Source organism: Nycticebus coucang, chromosome 19 (assembly GCF_027406575.1).
Source record: "Nycticebus coucang isolate mNycCou1 chromosome 19, mNycCou1.pri, whole genome shotgun sequence".
Classification (NCBI taxonomy): Eukaryota; Metazoa; Chordata; class Mammalia; order Primates; family Lorisidae; genus Nycticebus; species Nycticebus coucang.
In genome coordinates this window covers 49434529-49459225 of record NC_069798.1, presented here as the reverse complement: position 1 = coordinate 49459225, position 24697 = coordinate 49434529, and the positions used below count along the sequence as shown (strand labels likewise).

Below are 24697 nucleotides of genomic sequence, written 5' to 3'. Positions count from 1 at the left end.
TTTCTATTAAAGTTTATAAACAATATTTAACATCTTATTTCCAGAAACCCAAGAATATACCAAGAGGAAAGTTAAACATGGGTTCTTCTTTCTATGACTACCGCATTTTTATTTTTGTTATTATTATTTTTTATTAGTAAATCATAACTGTGTACATTAATGCGATCATGGGGCACCATACACTGGTTTCACAGACCATTTGATACATTTTCATCACACTGGTTAACATAGCCTTTCTGGCATTTTCTTAGCTATTGTGTTAAGACATTTACATTCTACATTTACTAAGTTTCACATGTACCCTTGTAAGATGCACCATAGGTGTAATCCCACCAATCACCCTCCCTCCGCCCATCCTCCCCCTCCCACCCCTCCTTTCCCCCTTCCCCCTTTTCTTAGGTTATAACTGAGGGCGATCTGGCTGGGACATCTGTCATCCCATTGATCGCCAGGGTTGATTCGACTACCACACTTTTAGAAGCATCAGAGTTATTTTCTGTATTAAGAATTAAAAGGCAGTATAATAAAATACTACGGGTTCTTATAACAACAGTGTTAATGTATTTTGCCTATTTTTTTTTACAATATAAATTTCTTTTTTGTCACTGACACCACACTGGCTATTCTTGCCATATCAGAGAGGAAAGTAAAGAAAAAATTCTGCAGTATTTTGAGTTATCAATCCTGAGACCTTCTTCCTCACTATCAATCTCCATATTATTTAGAGATAAGTAGACATAACAGTTAGGATTAGATGGCTGGTGATAGTAAAGGGAACTCACATCTATCTGTGTTTTTGTCTTCCCAAGATGTCTTGTTTCATGAGGCAAAGGGCAAAGGACACTTCTCTATTCAAAATATGAAATAGGTCCATTAAAGTCAATTTAAGGTGGGGCTGGAAAGTCCCTTAAATTATGGTGGAGGATGCTGGTGTGAAACAGGGTGGTGAGGAATTCTGCAGGGCACATCAAGGGTTCACATTCGTGGGTGAATTTCCGTTAAGTCCAGGCACTCGAATTCCTCCCCTCAGCCAATGTGTGCTGTTGCACACATACAACTTATGGAACAAAATAATTATAAGCATTTTTAAGGATATTTTATCATAAAATGAGAAAAACTTATGTTTCCACATCAAATCCTGCCTCTTGACTCACCAGCTTACGTGGCCTGGCTCTGTGGCTTACTAGCTTTTGCCACTTGTTTGTACCTTACTTTTGCCACCTATAAAGTAGAAAAAATTATAGTATTGTAGGGATAAAAGGTTAATGCAAAGTACTTAAATCAGCCTCTTAGACTAGTAGCAAATATAACTGATAACAATGGTAACAGTAACAAACTCATAGTTACATTACCTAAGGAATTGGTTCCTTCCACTTTTGGACACAGGGTAAACCAGCACGGACACTTAAAATTATTAATTAATTCATAAAGTTGTGAATAACATACCCATGCCAACCAGTTGAGGAGAAATTACTTTGGAACAAACTGGCAAAACCAGTTATTTTGATCAAAGGCTCTATAATCTCAGTCGTGTGAAAAAGCGAGTCGTTGAAACCAATAGTACACTAGGAGGAGGAATTTGAATGAAAGTTCTTGTTTCATATACCACAATTTATTACACCATGGAATATTACGCAGCCTTAAAGAAAGATGGAGACTTTACCTCTTTCATGTTTACATGGATGGAGCTGGAACATATTCTTCTTAGTAAAGTATCTCAAGAATGAAAGAAAAAGTATCCAATGTACTCAGCCCTACTATGAAACTAATTTATGGCTTTCATAGGAAAGCTAAAACCCAGTTATAACCTAAGAATATGGGGAAGGGGGAGAGGGAAAGAAGGAAGGGGGAAGGTTGGGCAGAGGGAGGGTGATTGGTGGGATTACACCTGCGGTGCATCTTACAAGGGTACATGTGAAACTTTGTGAATGCAGAATATGATTGTCTTAACATAATAACTAAGAAAATGCCAGGAATGCTATGTTAACCAGTGTGATGAAAATGTGTCAAACTGTTTATAAAACCAGTGTATGGTGCCCCATGATCGTATTACTGTACACAGCTATGATCTAATACTAATAAAAAAAAATTAAAAAAAAGAAAGTTCTTGTTTCTACCCAGGGAAACAATTAAATCAGGGTTAAGTCAGAGATGGCAGCTCATCTGGATAATGATCATTACAAACATGCATCCTAGCAGAATATGGAAAAAAGACTGGAATAACAAATTCAGGAAATAAGTTATTTACATTTAATTGTTGCTGTTTTGATTTTTCTATGCTCCAATATAAATTATTGTGGGAAGGATGCCTCTGACATGATAAGAATTATGATTTTCTTTGAGCCACAGACACATTAAGACATGTGTCTAATTATATCATATGTCAAGTTAACCCCACACATGGAAGTCCTAAAGATCAGTCCCTTATATACAAACATTTATACAGCCTGATAAATCCAATAAACATTTATTCAGTTAAGGGGAATACAAAGATGACTATGATACCATCTGCCATAATTAGGAGCATGTGATATTAATACAATGAGACAAAGCAAGGTACACATTGGAAGATATGGTATTTATTAAACACTTAAACAAGAGTGTTTAAATATGGTATTTATTAAACACTTAAACACTCATGATATATCATGAGGAGTTTTAAGTGCTTGCCTGGATCACCCTGTTTAGTTTTCACAACATCCACCTCTGCAATACCCAAAAAGTCAAAGCAGAAGAGCACTCCACAAATGACTGAAGGCCAGGAAGCAGGTAACTATTTAAATGTGATTAAACACAAATAAATCTCATATCTGACCTCAACATGAACAGCTTCAGTTGAGAGGAGACATTTGATTGAAGCAGACAGAAAGGGACACGGTAATAAAGAGATGGAAGCCAAAAGTGCAGATTTTTATTGGAAATTAAAAGGGATGAGTTGATTGTAAAGATGAATGCAGACAAGGTCAGGAAACCCAACTCCACGGGCCCCAGGAAGTTGATGCCTTTTCCTATCAAATGCATATGATAGAGGGAATTTGGTGTCCTCGGCACAGTGATGTTTATTGGGGTTAAGGTCATGAAATCTTTTTATTTTTCAGTGACAGGCATTTTCTAAGTCCAAACGTTGCAACCCTTCCAGAAGATAATTCTTGGGCTAATGAATAATAATCTATCTTTCTCACTTATGACATTTAAAACCAACGTGGAGAATAAGGCCACAGTATTACAGTTCAGAATGTGAATGAAATCTACATAAATTATGTAAAATATTCACTTTCATTTGTTTTTCTTTTATTTTTATAATTATAAGTTGTGAAGTAATTTATTCTGCCAATAAATATTCTGTTCTGTCTTCAATAACAGAATCAGACGGATGGGCACAAGAATCGCATTAAAAATGATACTGAAGGGTATTACATATAAAATCCATTCTTTAAAGTCAAAACTGCAAATGAGCCTTCCTCCCGTGTTCTCTTTGCCCTGTCCTTTATAACAGGCACGTCCTTCCCCATTCCATTGATATTGTGTGAAGTAAACACATGGATATTTTCCCAGATTATAGAATGATGGATGTGTCAAGGAATCACAAGCTAAAATCATTTTTTTAATTCAAAAGATCTATAGTTTATAGAATTAAACATACAACCTGGAAACCATTGCTGAGAAGGGCTAGCTCATTGCTTTGTTAATATCCGTGGAGATCATCTTGGCACTTCCGCACCTGCCTGCATTTTCAATGGCCCACATCCCATATTCTTGTTTTATTTCATTTTCACTTGTTATCAAATTCCCCAACCTTTCATTACTAACCATTTCTTAGATCTTTGGTTTCTGTTACCACTAGGTCAAATTCATTCCCTTTGTTAAGGTTCTTCTATGTTTTTTTTTTTTTTTTTTTTACAAATATGTCTCATCTTTTTTGTTACAGAAAAACTCATCTCATTTGTTACAGAAAATACAACTAAAAGTATACATCTTCATGTTCAGTTTTAATATTTTCAATGGTGAACTATTTGGCCTAAGTCTTTATGAAATATTTTCAAATCAAGAGGTACGTATAGAGGGCTTATCTATCATTTACACTTTTCAATCACATGCATCCTTTTAGGAGAAATAAAAGAACTCATCTATAGTCCACACACATACACATGTTTGTTAGAGAACTTATATGAATAAAGACACACACACAAAATAATTTGAACTTGTAGGCAGAAGTCACTTTGAGGATTATCTATTATTGCATACCAACTCAGAGGATTACCTTGATAGAAAGTTTAGGGTGAATGGTGGGATCACACCTATGGTGCATATTGTAAGAGTACATGTCCGAACTATTAAGTATAGAATATAAATGTCTTAACACAATAATTAAGTAAATGAGGAGAGGGATATATTAACCAGTATGATGTAAGCATTCCAAATTGTATATGAAATCAGCACATTGTATCCCATAAATGCATTAATGTATACATGATCTACCTCTTTATGATTTAATTTAAAAAATGAGAAAAAAAGAAAGTTTAAATTTGTCTGTAATAGGAAGCATAAATGAACTAGCTGTATTTCTAGTTTATGCTCATATATTCCACAAAATATTACTTAGGAAGCCTTGAAAATTGAATCGATGACATAAACGCAATAGTACTTAATTATTATAACCAATGCGTGAATGGAGTTTTGCTATTTGTAACTTACCATCAGAAAGTGTAACCACTGTTATATCATCAGTAGATACTCCTGGGCCATAGCGATTATAAGCTAAGAATCGAAGATTATATTCTGTGAATTTTTTCAGGCCTTCCAGTTTATAAGATAATCCATCAACTTCTATATTCTGGAAAGATAAAACACCAAAAGTGTTATTAAGGGAGCACATTACAGGAGAAATGGCAGGCATTCTGTGTCATCGGGGATTTGGATATTAGACTCTTACAGAACTAACTCTGGCTTTATAATGAGTTGTAAAATCTAACATGTGACACAGACCCTCCTCCCCCACTGGAGCCCAGAGTACTCTGTACACTCCTTGTTAAGGCAGCACATGCTGTTTTGTAGTCATTAAGTTCCAATTAGTTTAACACTACCCAATATATTGACTGATTTGTGTTGTTACTCTGCCCACACCAAAACTCTGACAGGCAGAGGCATCTTATAAATCTATGGGAACAGAGATTTGCTTCTATCCCCCAGATGGACTAATGTACCAAGAACAACAGGTTTCATTCTTTCCCTGCCAAGATATACCCACAGCTCTTGAACCTGGCAGATACCTGGCCATAGTTATTTTAGGGGGCAGGGTCTTGCCCTACTGCCCAGGCTAGAGTGCAGTCGCATCATCATAGTTCACATTTTTATCTCTCCAAATGCTGTGGGACGGGTTGAAACTGTGTCCCCACTTCACAGTTGCAGTGAAGTTCAATGAGGTCAGCTCTCAACACTCAACATCTCTCTTGAGTGACACTGTTTTTAAAGTTATTTAAATGGGCTGGTAAAATGCATTCTTGTATAGTTAAAGATATAGAACAATCAATGTATTGAAGAGAAAGTTGAAAAACAAGAGATACAAATAGTAAGGTGGGCAACAACAACAAAAAGCCACAATTACATAGGAGGCGCTCCTGCAATGATTATTTGATGATATAATTACTTGAGACTGGACTGGAACTGTCAATGTGACTGTGGCAAATATTTTTTTTTAAATAAAAAAATCCCAGGCATGCAGTTTCTGTGGAAACATGATGACATCCTATGCCTGGCGACCTTCACAACGTGCGGTAAGAACTCTGGGACCAGTTGAATTAGTACAAACGCAGTTACCCTCACTGGCTCAGGCTGCTGCACGCTTAGACCCCAAATTGGCATCTTGTCAACTGCCTTCACCTCATTGCTCATTTGCCTATCTCACCACCAGAATTCAATTTAATTGTTTAAAGTTTCCGATAGCAAGTGCTTTGAAACTAATCAGCTATTCACTGACCGTGCAAAGCACGGGCTGGATCAAGAGCTCATAGGTCTCCTGTTTTTCTGGCTGTGCAGCTCTGCAACAGAGGGAAGCATTGCAGTCCATTCCTTTACCTACCTGTTCTTTGCCCGTGGACACCTCAGTGCAGAACAATCTGTAACCTTGGACTGGACCATTTGCATAGGCAGGGGGTTCCCAGGTAATGAGAATTGAGGTAGGTGAGGTAGATACAGCTTGCAGGCTTTCTACGGGCCCTGGAACTTGCACTGCATACAAAAGAAATTGGTTGTGATAAGAAGATTCCCTTTCTCAAAACAAACACAATCCCATCTGTTAGTGTTCAAGGTATTAGAGTTGTGCGCACTATTTTTAGAACCATATAGAACAGAGAAATAGAGAAATAAAATTAAAAAGTTTTTGAATCATTTCATTTTAAAATTCAGAAGAAAGGATGGTCAAAATTATTTGTCTCATTTTACAGTTAAAGAAACCGGTCAAACAGTGTAAGTGACCAGGACAATGGCAAAAGGAGTGGCATTCTGAATCTAGACTAAATGCCTAGTCTAGAAAATTTTTCACCACGCCAGTATGTGTTTGCCTGTGTATTGCTAATAACTGCGGGAGGAAAAGAGAAAATATAATTCGAGTATGTGTCCATTATGGTTCTACTTATCATTCAAATGGATAGCAGAGCTATGGATATCATTCACTACATTATCTGTATTTAAATCAGCATTTTAAAATCTTACCCAATTCTGGGTCCTTTAAATAAGCTTTAGGATTTCATGTTTAATTGCACTTTCTAGTATTCCGTGTTCTGTCGTAACTGTCATTTTATTTAATCAAGAATAAGTAAATTGCTTGTTAATGAAATTAGCATGGGTCCACAATCACTCAAATGCAAACACTTGTGTCCAGGGATATTTCAGGGTCCAGTAATTTTCAGATTTTAGAAAGGAAACTTGGTGCATGCAGTGTCTTATGTGACCCCCCTAGTGGGGTCTGTGGAAGCATCTTGTTATCAAATAGATTATTAAAGACTGAGAATAGCCTTGCATGGGGTCAGGTCAGGTTTAGATGCAAATGAGTGAAGGGGAGCTTTAATTTTTCACTCTTGGCTAATTATGAATTTGTCCCTAATATTGTATTTGTGTGTCTGGGCCTAAATGGAAATACCTGTATGTGGTTTGCAAATGATAGATGTCACGGCCATATTATCAGTAACTAAAATAAATAGTATTATCAGTAACTAAAATAAATACTTGGGCTCATCACTGCAAGTGTAACTACAGCCATATTAAAACACTGTCTGTGTTCTCCCCAGCTGTAGACAGACACACATTGCAGGCCTCAAAAAATACCATCCTGTGAGTTTGAACTTCCACAGCCAAACAGCCTAAAAAACATGGGCTAGCATGACAGCTAATAGTCTTATGAGATCAGCCTGGAACCCAGCAGCCTGTCTTTGTATCATTTGGCAGAATTTCTCCCAGGAAACCCAGTTTCCTGATGGCAGCAGTACTAGATTCATTTGGAAAACATATATCCATGTCAGAAACATGTACTTTATGCCATCTTCACATAGTTCTCCCCAAATTTTGAAAATCCCTATTCTTAAACTTTGCATTCTTTTCATGTTAACCAACGATATTTTTAAACATGCTTTTAAAAACTTAAATGGTAAGTAATTTTATACAAAAAGAAAATTTTAAGAATGAGAATAATACATTGAACAGTCAGGATTCCAGATTTACCTGTTGTTATCAATCTGAAATGTGTGTGTGGGTATAGAGACAGACACGTGTAGCAAAGGAAAGATTATATATCAGATTAATTTGCACACCTCATAGCTACTCACCCCTAAATACTTTAGTGCATATTTCCTTAAGAATAAGTGTGTACATTAATACTGTACAAATTAATAGTGTTATCAAATTCAGTGAATTTAATGTTAACACATGTACCTGATCACCATTTGCATTGTAATTGTACCCACTGGCCAATAACACCGTGTATGCAGCGTTCCCCCATTCAGGATCCAGTCTAAGTAAGGTCAGGGATCATTGCCACGTCTCTTTAGGCTACTGTGAGCTGAAACAGTACTAAAGTCACTCTTTCTCTTTTTAGATCATTTAGTCATTTTTTAAAAGAACTAGTCATTTTTCAATCAATACAATGTTACTCATTCTGGCCATGTCTTTTTCTCTTCTCAGGGCATCACATTCAGAGGCACAAGATCCCATTCACATCATGGGTGTAATTTCTCAAATAGCTAAAGTAAAACTACCATTTGATCCAGCAGTCCACTGTCCACTACTGGGGATCTTCCCAGAGGGGAAGAGCTTATTTTAAGAAAAAATGACACCTATACCTGTTGGGTTTCTCACATCTCACTTCACAGCCACAAAGTACCTACCAGTTGATGAGTTAGTAAAGAAAAGTGGTATATATACAGCATGGACTACTACTCAGCCTTGCAAAGAATGAAATAATGACTTGCAGCAAGTTGGATGGCAGTGAAGGCCAGTATTCTAACCCAGGAACAAAAACCAAATCTTGCCTGTTCTCCCTTAAAGTGAGAACTAGGTAATGAGTATGCATAGTCACACCCAGTGACTTATAGACAATAGAGCCTCGGAAGCAAAAGGGTGGGACGTGGGTGTGGGATAAAAATTACCCATTGGCTAGGAGGATCATTACAAAATTTTTGAGATACACAAAAATCAAGAAAAAAAAATCCATATGGATAAAAGCAAATGAAGCCTTCCCAGCAACGCCACTAAGCCAAGCAAATTAAAACTTTCACAGGTGAATCAGAATGCATGCTGCTGACTGTGTTTCTTAGAAGTGAAATAATGGACCACAGCACAGTCTGTCTCAAAACTTTGGTAGTGATGTATGTACAATGAACACTAGTCAGCTGATAGGTATATTAAAAGCCTACATTTCTCTACTATACAATTCATCGATGTAATACAATTGTCATTGGTACTCTCTAAGTCTATTTAAATTTAAATATTTATTTTTATTGTTAAGTCATAGCTGTGTACATTAGTGCAATCAAGAGGTACAATATGCGGGTTTCATATACAATCTGAAATATTCTCATCAAACTGTTCAACGTAGCCTTCATGGCATTTTCTTAGTTACTGTATGTAGGCATTTGTATTCTGCATTTAGTAAGTTTCTCCTGTACCCATCTAAGATACATCGTAGATTAAAAAAACTCTTAAAAATAAATAAATAAAATGATCAAATTTCAAGGGCATCACTCCTGCTGTGCAATGTAATAACTGTGAGGAGGGTGTTAATGGTTCGGAGGTTTGGCCCCTCCAGATACCTTGCTGAAATCTGATCCCCAGTATTGAATGCAGGGGCCTGGTGGGAGGCATTCAGGTCCCGAAAGTGGATTGCTCACAGATGGCATTGTGTCCACCCCATGATAATGAGTGAGTTTTCACTTTGTTATATAGTTGATCTGCGGGCTGGTTGTTTAAGTAGGGCCTGGAACCTCCTGCTCCTCTTGCTCTGTAGTGTGCCATGTGACACAGCTTCTTATCATTTGCCTTTTGCTTTGATTGGAAGCTCCTGAGCCCTCACCAGAGGCCCATGGTGGTGTCACATTTCTTGTACAGTCTACAGAATGGTAAGTCAAATAAAGCTCTTTTCTTTATAAATTGCCCAGTCCCAGGAATCTCCTTTATAACAATGCAAAATGGACTAATTGAGAAGATGAATGCTCAGGCCTGATTTTCCAGAACTATTCCAAGAGGGCAGGGAGACTAGTGGGTGTCAAGGGGAAGGGCAGGGACTAGAGTTCAGTGGGGTGGTTGAGGAACGATTCAAATGGACTCCAAGTTTCGAGGGGCAAAGGAGAAGAAATGAGCGTGTACCTCACCTGACCTGTCACGTGCACAGTAGGAGCCAACTTTGCAGAGAAGGAAGAAGCATGAGATGTGCTCACACCACTTGGAGAGTTTTCTGAGGCTCCAAGTGAGGCAGGGAAGAGAAGCTATAAGTGACTTGTTTGCCCAGAGTAAAACCCATAGGAGTGTGGGAAAGCAAGCTGAGAGAGCCATCGAGAAAAGCAGGGGCTATTCACCGTTAGGAGAGAGTGTGTGCACAGCAGCCTATGACTCTGACAATCAACAAAACTTGAAAATTTGTGGGAACAAGATGTGCTGACCACAGTGACACTTCCACCAGGCATTGTAGGAAGACTGAAGATAGAGATGTCTTGCAGCTTAGAGCCACACACCCCTAAAAGCAAACTCTTGGTCACACTCCTCCCTGCTAAGCCCCATCTCAGCTGCTTAACGTCCTGGCCCTGCCTCTGTCTGGGTAGAAAGGTCTGACAGTCCATGTAGTTTCCTCAGTAACAAGAGCAACTGTCTCCTCCACAACCTTGAAACATAGCAGGTACTCAGTACACCTGTGTCCAATGAATGATTTCATATACAATTTTCAAATGTTACCATAATCAGAAGCCTAAAACATACTCTGTAGTCTGACCCATTTGATTTTGTTGATTCAGCATTGTGAACACAAGTGATCAGGAAATAGTGTTTTCCTCATACGGTGTGTCTATACACACACACACACACAGTAGAAATATACAGTAGATAGATATAGTAGAACCTCCATAATTGACCCCCTCTCTACACTGACCACCTCCTTAAGTTGGCCTAATTTTCATAGACCAGACATGCATCCCATGTATGTATCAGTACAGTGGGCCTAGTTCCTTACATCAACCACCTCTGTATGTCGATCAGTTTGTTACAGACCCTTGGGTGGTCAACTTACAGAGGTTCTACTGTGTGTGTGTTTCTGTGTGTGGGTGGTCCTTAATTTTCCTGATGAGAAAAACGTCAAGCATGAGTATCCTAATTTGGAGTCAGATTACATGGTAGTACCAACCCTCATTATCTGTTTACTACTCGCATTCTTTTGCCTTGATAATGGTCATTGAACACGAGTGGGAAAACACAGGCTTGTGCTTGCTGAAGAATTTCAGTAGTGATAATAGATGGCATTAGTGGAAAGGAGCCTCCTTGCACTGATTTCAAGTAGCCACAAACAGTGGTATGCATTTTTACCAACTGCCAGCCAAATGAGAACATCATTTTGTTGATGTGAAGTTTCTAGTTATCTCTTTTCTGAGAATAAATTGCTCTTCATTATTAAATTGTTTCCTACCTTCAATGAATTCTTCTATCTTGGAAAAATCTATTTTCTAATCTGATTGTACTGGTCGATTTTGACATCTTCATGCATTAAAATAATTATTTAGACCAAAAGTCAGCCTGCCTGTGAGATAGTCTTCTTGTAGCATTTCTGACTGGTGTCAAACTTTATGTTTCCTTTAAAATGTTTACTCTTTCTTACTGTGCTCTAAATTCAAATTCATGAATTCTCTAATGTTTTCTCCTTAACATGCATAGCTCTAACAAGTATATGTGGATAATATATTGTTCATGTTCATTATGGAGATATGTATATTATAGATGCTCATGCATATACATTATGCATTTATTCAATGTATAGACATAAGGTACAGGTAAGTATGATTTATACACTTTTACATATGTGGTACACTTTATGCATATGAGCTGCAAGAGAGAAAGAGATAAAAGAGAGACTCAAAAATGTTCAACAATGGGAGTTAGATGTGAAATCAATACTGGTAACAGCTTCAACCTTTCATTCCATTACTTTTTAGTATGTCAGTCAAGAAGTTTAATGGGCTTAACTGCTCATCATTTCCAAGATGTCTTTAATAGTCCCCACTGATCCCCTCAATCGGACAATAATTTTGTGGCAAACTGCATCTAATTTCTCTGCATCTCCATTCAAGTGACCTATTTCTTCAAAGAATGGAAAGATACCAGAACAGATGCATAATCTTTGCAAGTAACTCATCAATCAATGTCAACCTAACCAAGTACCTTTTTAAAATTTCAATATTGTATTACAGTGAAAATTCATTATAACACCTGTATCTAAGAACAAATTAAATACTTATGTTGGAATAAATGAGATGTATTACATGTCACTATTTTCACTGGGCACAGTAATTTATGACTACATATATGAATTTATAGCAGAGCACTTTATAATGAAATATTATTGTATATTAACCCCCAAAATGGCATATAAACTTAGCCACATCTTTATTAAAGCATGATTAATTACATATAATCATACTGAAGGCAGAATGTGTGTAATAGAGAGAGAAATGGGGTGGGAATAGAAGGTAGGAAGGAGGTTGGGGGAGGGAGAGAAAGAAAGAAAGAAAATACACCACCACAGTTTAATAAATTACAATTGATTAATTATATATGATAGTCAAATGGTATGGTTTCTTGTCCCGACTCTATTTATAACAACTGTCATTACATTAGCATAAAAGAATCCATGAACCTCCTGAAATTTTACATACATTGCAAAAGCAATACATATATTTTTAGAGGAGTAGGGTCCACAGGTCTATCATTGAGGTCTGTGGTTTCCCAAGCAGTTGCTCCCAATAGATTAGATAGCTCCAGTTTCTTCTCATTCTGAAAATCAGTGATTCTTTATTATCAAATCATTTGCAGTGGTTTTTAATTATTTTATGATGGGGAAATGGCAATAATTTCACTTTAGAGAGACATCTTCAACTTCTAATCAAATGGTAGTGTTTCAAAGCTGAAACCCATTTGTGAAATAGACTTTTATTTCATTTTCCAAGTCATAGGTATTTCAAAAGCATTCAAATTCATCTGCTTTCATTCACCAAATATTTTAGATTTTACAAGATGTTAGGGCTCCTGATGATCTTCAAAAAGTCTCAGAGCATGTATAAATTAACAACCTTTTGTTCCTTTCCTTTCTCTTGCTGTTTCTATTCAAATATCTATCTATCCATCTGCCTTCTGATCTCTCTGTTGTAAGAAATCTGATATTTGCATTAATAGGACTAAAATCTGAATTATGATTTATCAAATGTATGTTTCTAAAAAAATATTGTGAGTTTTAATAATTTCTTCTAAATTAGAATGTGAATATAAGGTTTTCAAAAGATAAGCTTTAGAAGGATCAGGCATCCCACTGTCCCATAACACTGAATAAGGCTGATGTCTCTTAGCCATTATACTGATGTTTCTCAGCTGGGAGTCCAAAATGAAGACAAATGTTAGTGTCAGGGAGTGTGTGGTTGAACATTTGAATATTTAAAGTCTTTTCAAAATGACTGTGCAGTGCAGTGAGTTCTACTGTTCCTAACTCATCAATTTAATGCCACCATTTTCTTTTTTTAGGACTAAAGTAATAGTGGATTTGTCACGTGCCGTCATTTGAAATGGTCACATTCCATCATTCAAATAATAACCTATAAATCACATTCCCTCCATTCAGGACAGATTTGGAGGCTGATTCTACCTCATCATTAGTTTGGTAATTTAAAAATTATCCTTGAACCCACGTCCAGTGGCTCATGCCTATAATCCCAGCACTCTGGGAGGCCGAGGTGGGTGGATTGCCTGAGCTCAGAATTTCAAGACCAGCTTTAGCTGGTCAGAGTCAGACCCCCATAGAGAAAAATGGCTGGGCCTTATAACAGGCACCTGTAGTCCCAGTTACTGTGAGCCATGAAACCATGGCTCTCTACCCAGGACAACACAGTGAGACTCTGTCTCAACAACAACAACAACAACAACAAAATAGGGAATGATTCTTGAGCCAATTTTCAAAAGTGGATAGCAAAAGGCCCAGCGCAATGGCTCACGTATGTAATCCTAGCCGTCTGGGAGGCTGGTAGATTGCTTGACCTCAGGAGTTCAAGACCAGCCTAAGCAAGAGCGGGACCCCTTCTCTACTAAAAATAGGAAAACTAGCCTGGCATGATGGTGGGTATCTTCAGTCGCAGCTCCTCTGGAGGCTGAGGCAAGAGCATCGCTTGGACCCAGGAGACTGAGGTTTTTGTGAGCTTTTATGATACCAAGGCACTCTACCCAGGGCAACATGGTGAGACTTTGTCTCAAAACAACAGAGTAGACAGCAAGGGATCTAAGGTATTAGTACTGGGATCCAAACAGAGTTAGAGCACGAAGTTTCATCCCTTAAGCAGCAGCTTCCATTGCTGACGATCTCCTCAGTGACATGTTTCAAATGCAAGCCATTTCTGAAACTACTTACATTTCTTGACAATAAAATGCAAGCTTTGATTGCCACTCTGATTTTTTTTCTCCTGTAGTTAACAGCTTTAATGATATTTCTATGAAATCTGTTTCTATTCTGTATGGGGAATGCAACATCAAAAAGCCTGCAGGCAATGTAATTATTAACATAATGAAGCCCCTTCTTGACTGAACTATACATAGTTAGGAGATATGATAGTAAACTGGCAGGAAGAAGCATAAACTATGGGGTAGGTTTCTATTAGAAAACCACAGGAGTGGAGGCAGAGCATGATGGCAGATGGGATGGATGTGTAGCTCACTTCTCCAAAGTCATCAGGTGAGAGGAAGAGGGGTCTGGACCTTTCCCGTGTGCGAGGATTATTGGTGTGGACTGACAGCTGGAGACTGAAAATTGGCGGATTGCTGTATATGAGGGGTAATTTAAAACCACAGACTCTGTTGTAGAGATTTTCTCTTGCTTGGCTGTGCTGGCCGGCAGGCCCCTCCCTTATGGAGGACAGCAGCTTGCAAATACTGGCAAAACCCAATTGACAAAAATTTAGCCCTGAGCTGAGGGTGGCACCCGAAAGGAGAGCCACTCAAAACTACGGGGATCTGGGCAACCCAATGGAAAATTGAAGGGAAGGGATCCTGCCTGGGAAACGACATTTTGAACTATCCAAAATGGTGGATGCCTTCCCCCAGAACAACAGGAGTGATTAAATAGACCAGAGCATTCCTGGTGGGGAATGTTGGAAGGGGCTGGCGGTTCAGGCTGGGCGGCGAATTGGCTGGTCCCGATTCAAAAGGGAAACTCTGAACCACAAAACTGAGAATAAGATCCCTGAGCGCTCCAGCTGCAGGAACCGGCTGCAGCCATGGGACCCTTCAGCAGCCGTGGGACCCGCCAGCAGCCACACAAGCCGCCAGCAACACACTCCCCCGCAGCCGATTGTAGTCGCCAGTCTGCAGGAGAATGTGGAAGCAGAGTGGAAAGATTTGTGAAGTGTGGACCCCTGCACTGAATGGGGAGGTCGGATAGGAGTGCTGTCTGGAACAGAGCTGCTCAGGTTGCATAGTAGTAAGGTGACAAACTTTTACAGAAACTCCAAAATGGCAATCAGCCATTTAGGGTGGTTACCGTGGTAACAGTATAACCTCTGAATCAGGTATAAGCCTGGGAACCACTCACAGCACCACCACAGCACTACCCGTGAGTAGTGTCCGGAAAGTATATTGCATTATAAATATATTCCTACGAGAGTTGATCCCTACATCATACATATAGATGTATATATCTACATATATACAAGAATAATATTTTTGTGGTTGGTACCTTTTTTTTTTCTTTTCTCTCTCTCTTTTTTTTGTTCTGTTGTTTCCTCACAATTTTCTTGGAGGAGCTATTGTTAATTTTTTATTATTTTTTTATAGATATATTTTTATATCTATTTTTTCTATTTTTAATTTCTCCTTTCTTCTTTTTTTAACTTTTTTATAAACAACACTTTTTTCTTTTTTTTCAATTATTTCATGATTATTACTATTTTTATTATACTTGTTTTTTGTTGTTGTTGTTGTGGGTGTTGTCTATATGTCTATGTGTCTCCGTCTGTTTGTGCATCTCTGGGCTCGTGTGTCTGGTAGCCTTTGTATCTGTTTATTTGCTCATTTGGTCTAAATGAGCTTGGTGTTATGACCTGCAATTCTGAGCTCCCAGGACTCCCCTCCACTCTCACTCTGAGATCTGGAGGCCTGTTCCCCAGGAGTCCAGATTCTTGGGTGATTTCTTGAGAGGTGTAGACAGGACCTGGACTGCAGCAGAACAGTGCTGATTATGCAGTACGGGAGTGAGGAAACGACGGTCGGCTGAGAGGGAATCAAGCTGGAGCGGCAGTGCCCCGAGGTGCAGAGCAGAAGCCGTCTTTAGCAATAACAAGGCCCACCCCTGGATATCGCAAAACCACTCCCCATGTCTCCCTGGGCAACCAGAGGAGGCCGGCATCTTCTCAGATGGCAACCACGGAACAGATCTGGGACTGAAACACAGGCCCTGTGGATAAAGAGTTTGTGTGAGGCGGTACTGGCCTGGGTGGAACATGGGGACTAGAAAATGCACATGCAGAGCCGGGAAACTCCCAGGGCGGGGCTGACCAGAGGACTGCTTTACTGAGCCTAAGATGCACGTAGCCCTCAGGGGATCATCAGCCTATAGACAAAGGAGGACAGGAGGCTAGAGCTGACAGCTAACCGTGCTGCAAATACAAACCTGCAGAGTAAAGACAGGGCCTGAGGCACAGGTTCTGGGCACTCAAATCAGCCCCTCTTCTGCAGAGGAATTTAGCAGGGACAGAAACAAACTCCCACAGGGTTTATCTGTTCTGCCAGTAACATCAATCAAGGGTGGGGCTGGAACTGAGTGAACACCTCCTAGCCTCCATCAAGCCCCTGAGGTTGACAAGCCTCACTGCCCCCTGCTGGATAGAGGCAGAGAGAAGCAGCCTGGCTGAGCAGATACAGACTTCCTTGTGATTTACACAGGTGCAAACCTCTGGAGTATCTTCTCACTAGAGACAACTGACTGGGTCACAGCTCTGTGGAGCTAGCAGTGACTGGGTGTGACAGAGCTGCAAGGTGGTGAAGGAGGCATCAACCTTCCCAGACCAATCTATTTGCTGGGTGGGTCCTCCGGACTTCAAGGAGCACTGGAGAAAGTCATATTTGAGATGTCACCAGACCCCTGCATTCCAGTTGCCAGAGACCTTTTCAACTTTACCAATGGAGACAGATGCTGACTGAGACAAATGATTTGGACTTTTGACCTGAGCCATTCGCCTGAGGACTATTCAAGTGGTACCCTGGGTTTGTGGTTGTAGGAAGGTTTGATTTTCCTTTTACAATTGTTGCCTGTGGGGGGCGGGTGATTTAATTGCTGGTATTCCTCCACAGCTGATACTTCAACCCAGAGTAACTGTTTCACTAGGGGTGAACAGAGACCAGCTGAAAACAAGACAGCACCACTTAGCCCCACCACATCAAATAGGTCCCCAACATCTCAGGCTGTAGCACTGCACAAGTCCTCGACAAGGTTCAAGGGGAAAAAATCAAATAGTGTAAAATAATCATGGGGCACAATCAGCAGAAAAACTCTGGTAACATGAATAACCAGAATAGATCAACCCCCTACCCCCACCCCAAGGAAAGATATGGCAGATGTAACTGAAGATCCCATTCATAAACAGCTGGCCGAAATGTCAAATCAAATTCAGAATTTGGATTGCAAACAAGATTAACAGAATGGAGGAAAATTTGGAATTAGAAATCCGAAGAGCAATTCAAATGTCAGAATTAGAAATTCGAGGAGAAATTCAAAAATTGTCTCAAGAATTTAATGAATTTAAAGACAAAACCACCAAAGATTTTGATGCACTGAAGTAAGAATTTGCAGTCCTCAAAGATCTGAAAAACACAGTAGAATCCCTCAGTAACGGAGTGGAACAGGAAGAAGAAAGGATTTCTGACATTGAAGATAAGGTGTTTGAAAACTCCCAAACTCTCAAAGAAGAAGAGAAATGGAGAGCAAAAATGGATCATTCTCTCAGAGAGCTCTGCAATAATTCGAAGAAGGCTAATATCCACCTCACTGGAATCCCTAAAAGGGATGAAGTGGCCTCTCAAGGCACAGAGGCCCTTCTCCATGAAATTATGAAAGAGAATTTTTCAGATATGTCAAGAGATGCTGAAATCCAGATAGCAGACAGTTTCAGAACCCCAACACGACTCAATCTGAATAAGACATCCCGCAGGAATATCATAATAAACCTCACTAGTGTCAATATGAAGGAGAAACATCTGAAAGCAGCTAGACGCAAGAAATCTATTATGTACAAAGGGAAGAATATTAGAATGACTACAGATATCTCTGCTGAAACCTTTCAATCCAGAAGAGGGTAGTCATCAACTTTTAATCTCCTAAAGCAAAATAACTTTCAACCCCGGATCTTGTATCCAGCTAAACTGAATTTTATTTATGATGGAGAAATTAAATACTTTAATGACATTCATATGTTGAAGAAATTTGCCATAACCAAATCAGTTCTCCAGGATATTCTAAGACCTATCCTCCATAATGACCAACCCAATCCTCTACCACAAAAATAAACTCACTCAGAAAACTGTGATCAAACTCCAACTTCCACAATGGCTAAAGGATTAAAATTCTCCACTGGACTTTTGAAAAACTCAATATGTGAAATTTTATCAGACCTATCAATATTCTCCATTAATGTGAATGGCTTAAAGTGTCCTCTAAAGAGGCACACGTTAGCTGACTGGATACAAAAACTCAGGCCAGATATTTGCTGCATACAAGAGTCACATCTCACCTTAAAAGATAAATATAGACTCAGGGTGAAAGGACAGTCATCCATATTTCAAGAAAATGGTAATCAGAAAAAAAGTAGGTGTTGCAATTCTATTTGCTGACACAATAGGCTTTAAACCAACAAAAGTAAAGAAAGATAAGAATGGTCACTATATATTTGTTAAGGGTAATACTCAATGAGATGAGATTTCAATTATTAATATCTATGTACCCAACTAGAATTCGCCTCAATTTATAAGAGAAACTCTAACAGACATGAACCACTTGATTTCCTCCAGCTCCATAATAGAGATTTTAACACTCCTTTGGCAGTGCTGGATAGATCCTCCAATAAGAAGCTGAGCAAAGAAATTTTAGATTTAAACCTAACCATCCAACATTTGGATTTCGCAGACATCTACAGAACATTTCATCCCAACAAAACTGAATACACATACTTCTCATCAGCCCACAGAACACAGTCCAAAATCGATCACATCTTAGGTCACAAGTCTAACCTCAGTAAATTTCAAAGGAATATAAATTATTCCTTGCATCCTCTCAGACCACCATGGAATAAAAGTTGAACTCAATAACAACAGGAATCTACACACTCATACAAAAACACGGAAGTTGAATGACCTTATGCTGAATGATAGCTGGGTAAGAGACGAGATTAAGAAGGAAATCGCCAAATTTTTGGAACAAAATGACAATGAAGACACGAATTATCAGAACCTATGGGATACTGCAAAGGCACTCCTAAGAGGGAAATTTATAACACTGCAAGCCTTCCTCGAGAGAATTGAAAGAGAGGAAGTTAACAACTTAATGGGACATCTCAAGCAACTGGAAAAGGAAGAACATTCCAACCCCAAAGCCAGTAGAAGAAAAGAAATAACCAAAATTAGAGCAGAATTAAATGAAATTGAAAACAAAACAATTATACAACATATCAATAAATCAAAAAGTTGGTTTTTTGAAAAGGTCAATAAAATAGATGGACCCTTGGCTAACCTAACCAGGAAAAAAAGAGTAAAATCTCTAATCTCATCAATCAGAAATGACAAAGATGAAATAACAACAAACTCCTCAGAAATTCAATAAACCCTTAATGAATATTACAAGAAACTTTATTCTCAGAAATATGAAAATGTGAAGGAAATTGACCAATACTTGGAAGCATGTCACCTTCCAAGACTTAGCCAGAATCAAGTGGAAATGTTGAACATGCCCATATCAAGTTCTGAAATAGCATCAACCATACAAGAGCTCCCTAAAAAGAAAAGCCCAGGACCAGATGGCTACACATCAAAATTCTACCAAACCTTTAAAGAGGAACTAATACCTATATTACTCAACCTGTTCCAAAACATAGAAAAAGAAGGAAAACTACCCAACACGTTCTATGAAGCAAACATCACCCTGATCCCCAAACCGGAAAAGACACAAAAAGAAAAGAAAATTATAGACCAATATCACTAATGAATATAGATGCAAAAATATTCAACAAGATCCTAACAAACAGAATACAGCAACATATCAAACAAATTATACATCATGACCAAGTCAGTTTTATCCCAGGATCCCAAGGCTGGTTTAATATACATAAATTCGTAAGTCTAACTCAGCACATAAACAAATTAAAAAACAAAGACCATATGATTCTCTCAATTGACAGAAAAAGCTGTTGATAATATCCAGCATCTCTTCATGATCAGAACACTTAAGAAAATTGGTATAAAAGGTGCATTTCTTAAACTGATAGAGGCCATATACAGCAAACCCACAGCCAATATCGTATTGAATGGAGTTAAACTGAAATCATTTCCACTCAGATCAGGAACTAGACAAGGCTGCCCATTGTCTCCATTGCTCTTCAACATTGTAATGGAAGTTTTAGCCATTGCAATTAGGGAAAAAAAGGCGATCAAGGGTATCCATACAGGGTCAGAAGAGATCAAACTTTTGCTCTTCACAGATGACATGATCGTATATCTGGAAAACACCAGGGATTCTACTACAAAACTTTTAGAAGTGATCAAGGAATACAGCAGCATCTCAGGTTACAAAATCAACATTCATAAATCGGTAGCCTTTATATATACCAACATAGTCAAGCTGAAAAAACAGTTAAGGACTCTATTCCATTCACAGCAGTGCCAATTTGAAATATTTGGGAGTTTATCTAACGAAAGACGTGACAGATCTCTATAAAGAGAACTATGAAATTCTAAGAAAAGAAATAGCTGAAAATGTTAACAAATGGAAAAACATACCATGCTCATGGCTGGGAAGAATCAACATTGTTAAAATGTCCATACTACCCAAAGCAATATACAATTTTAATGCAATCAATATTAAAGCTCCACTGTCATACTTTAAAGATCTTGAAAAAATAATACTTAGTTTTATATGGAATAAAAAAAAAAAAAAAACCTCGAATAGCCAAGACATTACTCAGAAATAAAAACAAAGCAGGAAGAATTACGCTACCAGACCTCAGACTATATTATATATTGATAGTGATCAAAGCAGTCTGGTACTGGCACAAAAACAGAGAAGTAGATGTCTGGAACAGAATAGAGAACCAAGAGATGAATCCAGCTACTTACCGGTATCTGATCTTTGACAAGCCAATTAAAAACATTCAGTGGGGAAAAGATTCCCTATTTAACAAATGGTGCTGGGTGAACTGGCTGGCAACCTGTAGAAGACTGAAACTGGACCCATACCTTTCACCATTAACTAAGATAGACTCTCACTGCATTGAAGATTTAAACTTAAGACATGAGACTATAAAAATAGTAGAAGAGAGTGCAGGGAAAACCTTTGAAGAAATCGGTCTGGGTGAGTATTTTATGAAGAGGACCCCCTCGGGCAATTGAAGCAGCTTCAAAAATATACTACTGGGACCAGATCAAACTAAAAAGCTTCTGCTCAGCCAAGAACACAGTAAGTAAAGCAAGCAGACAGCCCTCAGAATGGGAGAAGATATTTGCAGGTTATGTCTCCGACAAAGGTTTAATAACCAGAATCCACAGAGAACTCAAACGTATAAGCAAGAGAAGAACAAGTGATCCCATCGCAGGCTGGGCAAGGGACTTGAAGAGAAACTTCTCTGAAAGTTTCATGAAGAAGACAGGCACACGGCCTACAGACATATGAAAAAATGCTCATCATCTTTAATCATCAGAGAAATGCAAATCAAAACTACCTTGAGAAATGCAAATCAAAACTACCATCTAAGTCCAGTAAGATTAGCCCATATCACAAAATCCCAAGACCAGAGATGTTGGCATGGATGTGGACAAAAGGGAACACTTCTGCACTGCTGGTGGGGATGCAAATTAATACATTCCTTCTGGAAAGATGTTTGGAGAACACTTAGAGATCTAAAAATAGACCTGCCATTCAATCCTATAATTCCTCTACTAGGTATATACCCAGAAGACCAAAAATCACATTACAACAAAGATATTTGCACCAGAATGTTTATTGCTGCCTAATTCACAATTGCTAAGTCATGGAAAAAGCCCAAGTGCCCATCGATCCACGAATGGATTAATAAATTGTGGTATATATACACCATGGAATATTATGCAGCCTTAAAGGAAGATGGAGACTTTACCTCATTCATGTTTACATGGATGGAGCTGGAACATATTGTTCTTAGTAAAGTATCTCAAGAATGGAAGAAAAAATATCCAATGTACTCAGCCCTACTATGAAACTAATTTATGGCTTTCACATGAAAGCTATAACCCAGTTATAACCTAAGAATATGGGGAACGGGGAGAGAGGAGGGGGAAGGAGGGGGGAGGGTAGGCAGAGGGAGGGTGATTGGTGGGATTACACCTGCGGTGCATCTTACAAGGGTACATGTGACACTTAGTAAATGTAGAATGTAAATGTCTTAACACAATAACTAAGAAAATGCCAGGAAGGCTATGTTAACCAGTGTGATGAAAATGTGTCAAACTGTTTATAAAACCAGTGTATGGTGCCCCATGATCGCAATAATGTACACAGCTATGATTTAATAATAATAAAAAAAAGGAAAGAAAACCACACGAGTCTGACAAGATTTGGTTGAAGGAAGCAGTTATTACCTATTCATTTTACTTTTAGTTTTCTTTGGTGCTAAATGCTAATTCACATTCTATTCACTGTGCCATTATATATATGTGTATGTCTGTGTATATAAATATCTATAACATATATATAGATATGGATAAACATACATACATAATGTATGTTACACATTACATATGTGATTTATATATTACTTATATACACACATATTTATACAAACATATTTTGAACAACTCAATAGGAAAAACTTTAATGATTTTCTCTGAAGAAAATAGTCTCAATAGCAGATTTGTTGTCAATCAGTCTAGAACTGGAAGCAGTTTGATAATGGAAGTGATAAAGGAATTGACCTTAAGATAAAGTCTTCTTGAGAAAGTAGCTCAGATTTTCACTACCACAACCAAATAGTAATAACATTGGTGAAGTATGTATTTTGAATTTAACTTCGGAAAACACAGGCAATAAGTAGAAATGCGAAGTGTAATGAAGAATGTAGATTCCCGACTGCTGCAAGCTATTGAATGATTGACTGAGACAGAGTCTCACTCTGTTGCCCTGGTAGAGTGCTGTGGCATCACCCTAGCTCACAGCAACCTCAAACTCTTGAGTGCAAGTGATCCTCTTGCCTCAGCCTCCATAGTAGCTGGGATTATAGATGCCCACCATAATACTCAGCTAGTTATTCCATTTTTAGTAGAGACAGGGTTTCACTCTTGCTCAGGCTGGTCTCCTGAGCTCAAGCAATCCAACTATTTTAGCCTCCCAAAGTGCTAGGATTATAGGCATGAGGATTACTTCTGGCTAAGTCTCAAGTAATTTAAACTGGAGAGTTCTAAGTAATGTCAAAGTAACTTTTTTATTTTCTAGAAAAATTCCCTAAAGACAAAAACTTAAAGTTTCAGATGAATGTGCTTAATTTACATATCTCATACATATTACCAAAGGCTTGCTGTCATATAAACCTAACCACACAGACTTTTTTAGAAACACTTCCTTTTTTCTCCAGAATATCCTGGGTCTGGTTAATCTTCGTTGTGATTGAAAAAGTACCAATGGATTTTAGAGTCTAATAGTATTTTATAAATGTTTACCAGATAATCCTTTTATCAGAACTGTGAAATGTTCTATTATCAAGGAACTTATCAGGACAGATAAAATACACATAAAACCCCCATACATGAACCATACATCATATATAATTAAGGCTAATGTCTCTTTGGACAGATTATTAGGCATATAGGAATTACAGAAAAAGAACTAACAATTCTGTATATAGTAATCAGGGATGGTTGTGGGGCATTTAGACAAGAATATTTCTTGAAGAGCAATTAAGAATTGTGCTGATGAATAAAGGAAGGTCAGGAGAGTTCAAGTATAAAAGGTGGGTAATGCCCTTCCCATTAGCCTTTCCAGAATAGAAGTTACAAGTTGGTACATGGAGAGGAAACTACCACGTAGCTTGAAGAAGACTTTGGAAGATGAGATTTTCAAGCTAAAACAATGAGAATAATTCCCAGGTGAACTAAATGGTGAGACAGTTCTGTCTCATACTGAGGAAACAAACCACTTTTTCCCCAGGCACGAGTTATTATTAAATTGCTTTTCTATTTTATTAAGCAGCACCATTGAACAATGTTCTACCAATCTTAGAAAAAGTGTGGTATTGCTCACGCAACTCAAAAAAAGTTTAAAAATTGGTCCCTTTTTCTCAAGATGCTTGTCTTTAAAAATTCAGTTTGGGAACAAGTATTCATAAGAGAAAATTCTAATTTTCAAATGAATTTTCCAAGAACTTGTCAAGGATATTTGAGAACATAAAATAGAAATAGTAGAAAGGCAGAGATTTTCTCTAAGATAAATTACATATGTGATTACATGTAATTACAAATTATACAATTTGTATACTAAAAGAAAAAAGAATGCTCTAGTGGTAAGGAGACAGCTTAGTTCTGAATCCTGGGTCAAAAAAAAAACTCCTTTCACCTATTTAATATAAGTGTATCATTGGGCCAAGATACTTAAATTATCTAAGGATAATTTAATCAGGAGTTCATAATTTCTATATCACAGAGCTACTGTAAGGATTATAGGCGATCATATGGAAAAACAAGCATT

At 38.1% G+C, this 24697-nt stretch overlaps 1 protein-coding gene across 1 annotated transcript in view; it reads right to left on the bottom strand.

Annotated features, from left to right (window-relative positions):
- DCC (DCC netrin 1 receptor) overlaps nucleotides 1-24697 on the bottom strand; it is a 1249028-nt gene that overhangs the window by 290502 nt on the left and 933829 nt on the right. Inside the window, 2 exon segments of the mRNA XM_053571848.1 lie at nucleotides 4696-4834; nucleotides 6080-6228. Of these exon segments, the coding sequence (XP_053427823.1) occupies nucleotides 4696-4834; nucleotides 6080-6228 (288 nt within the window).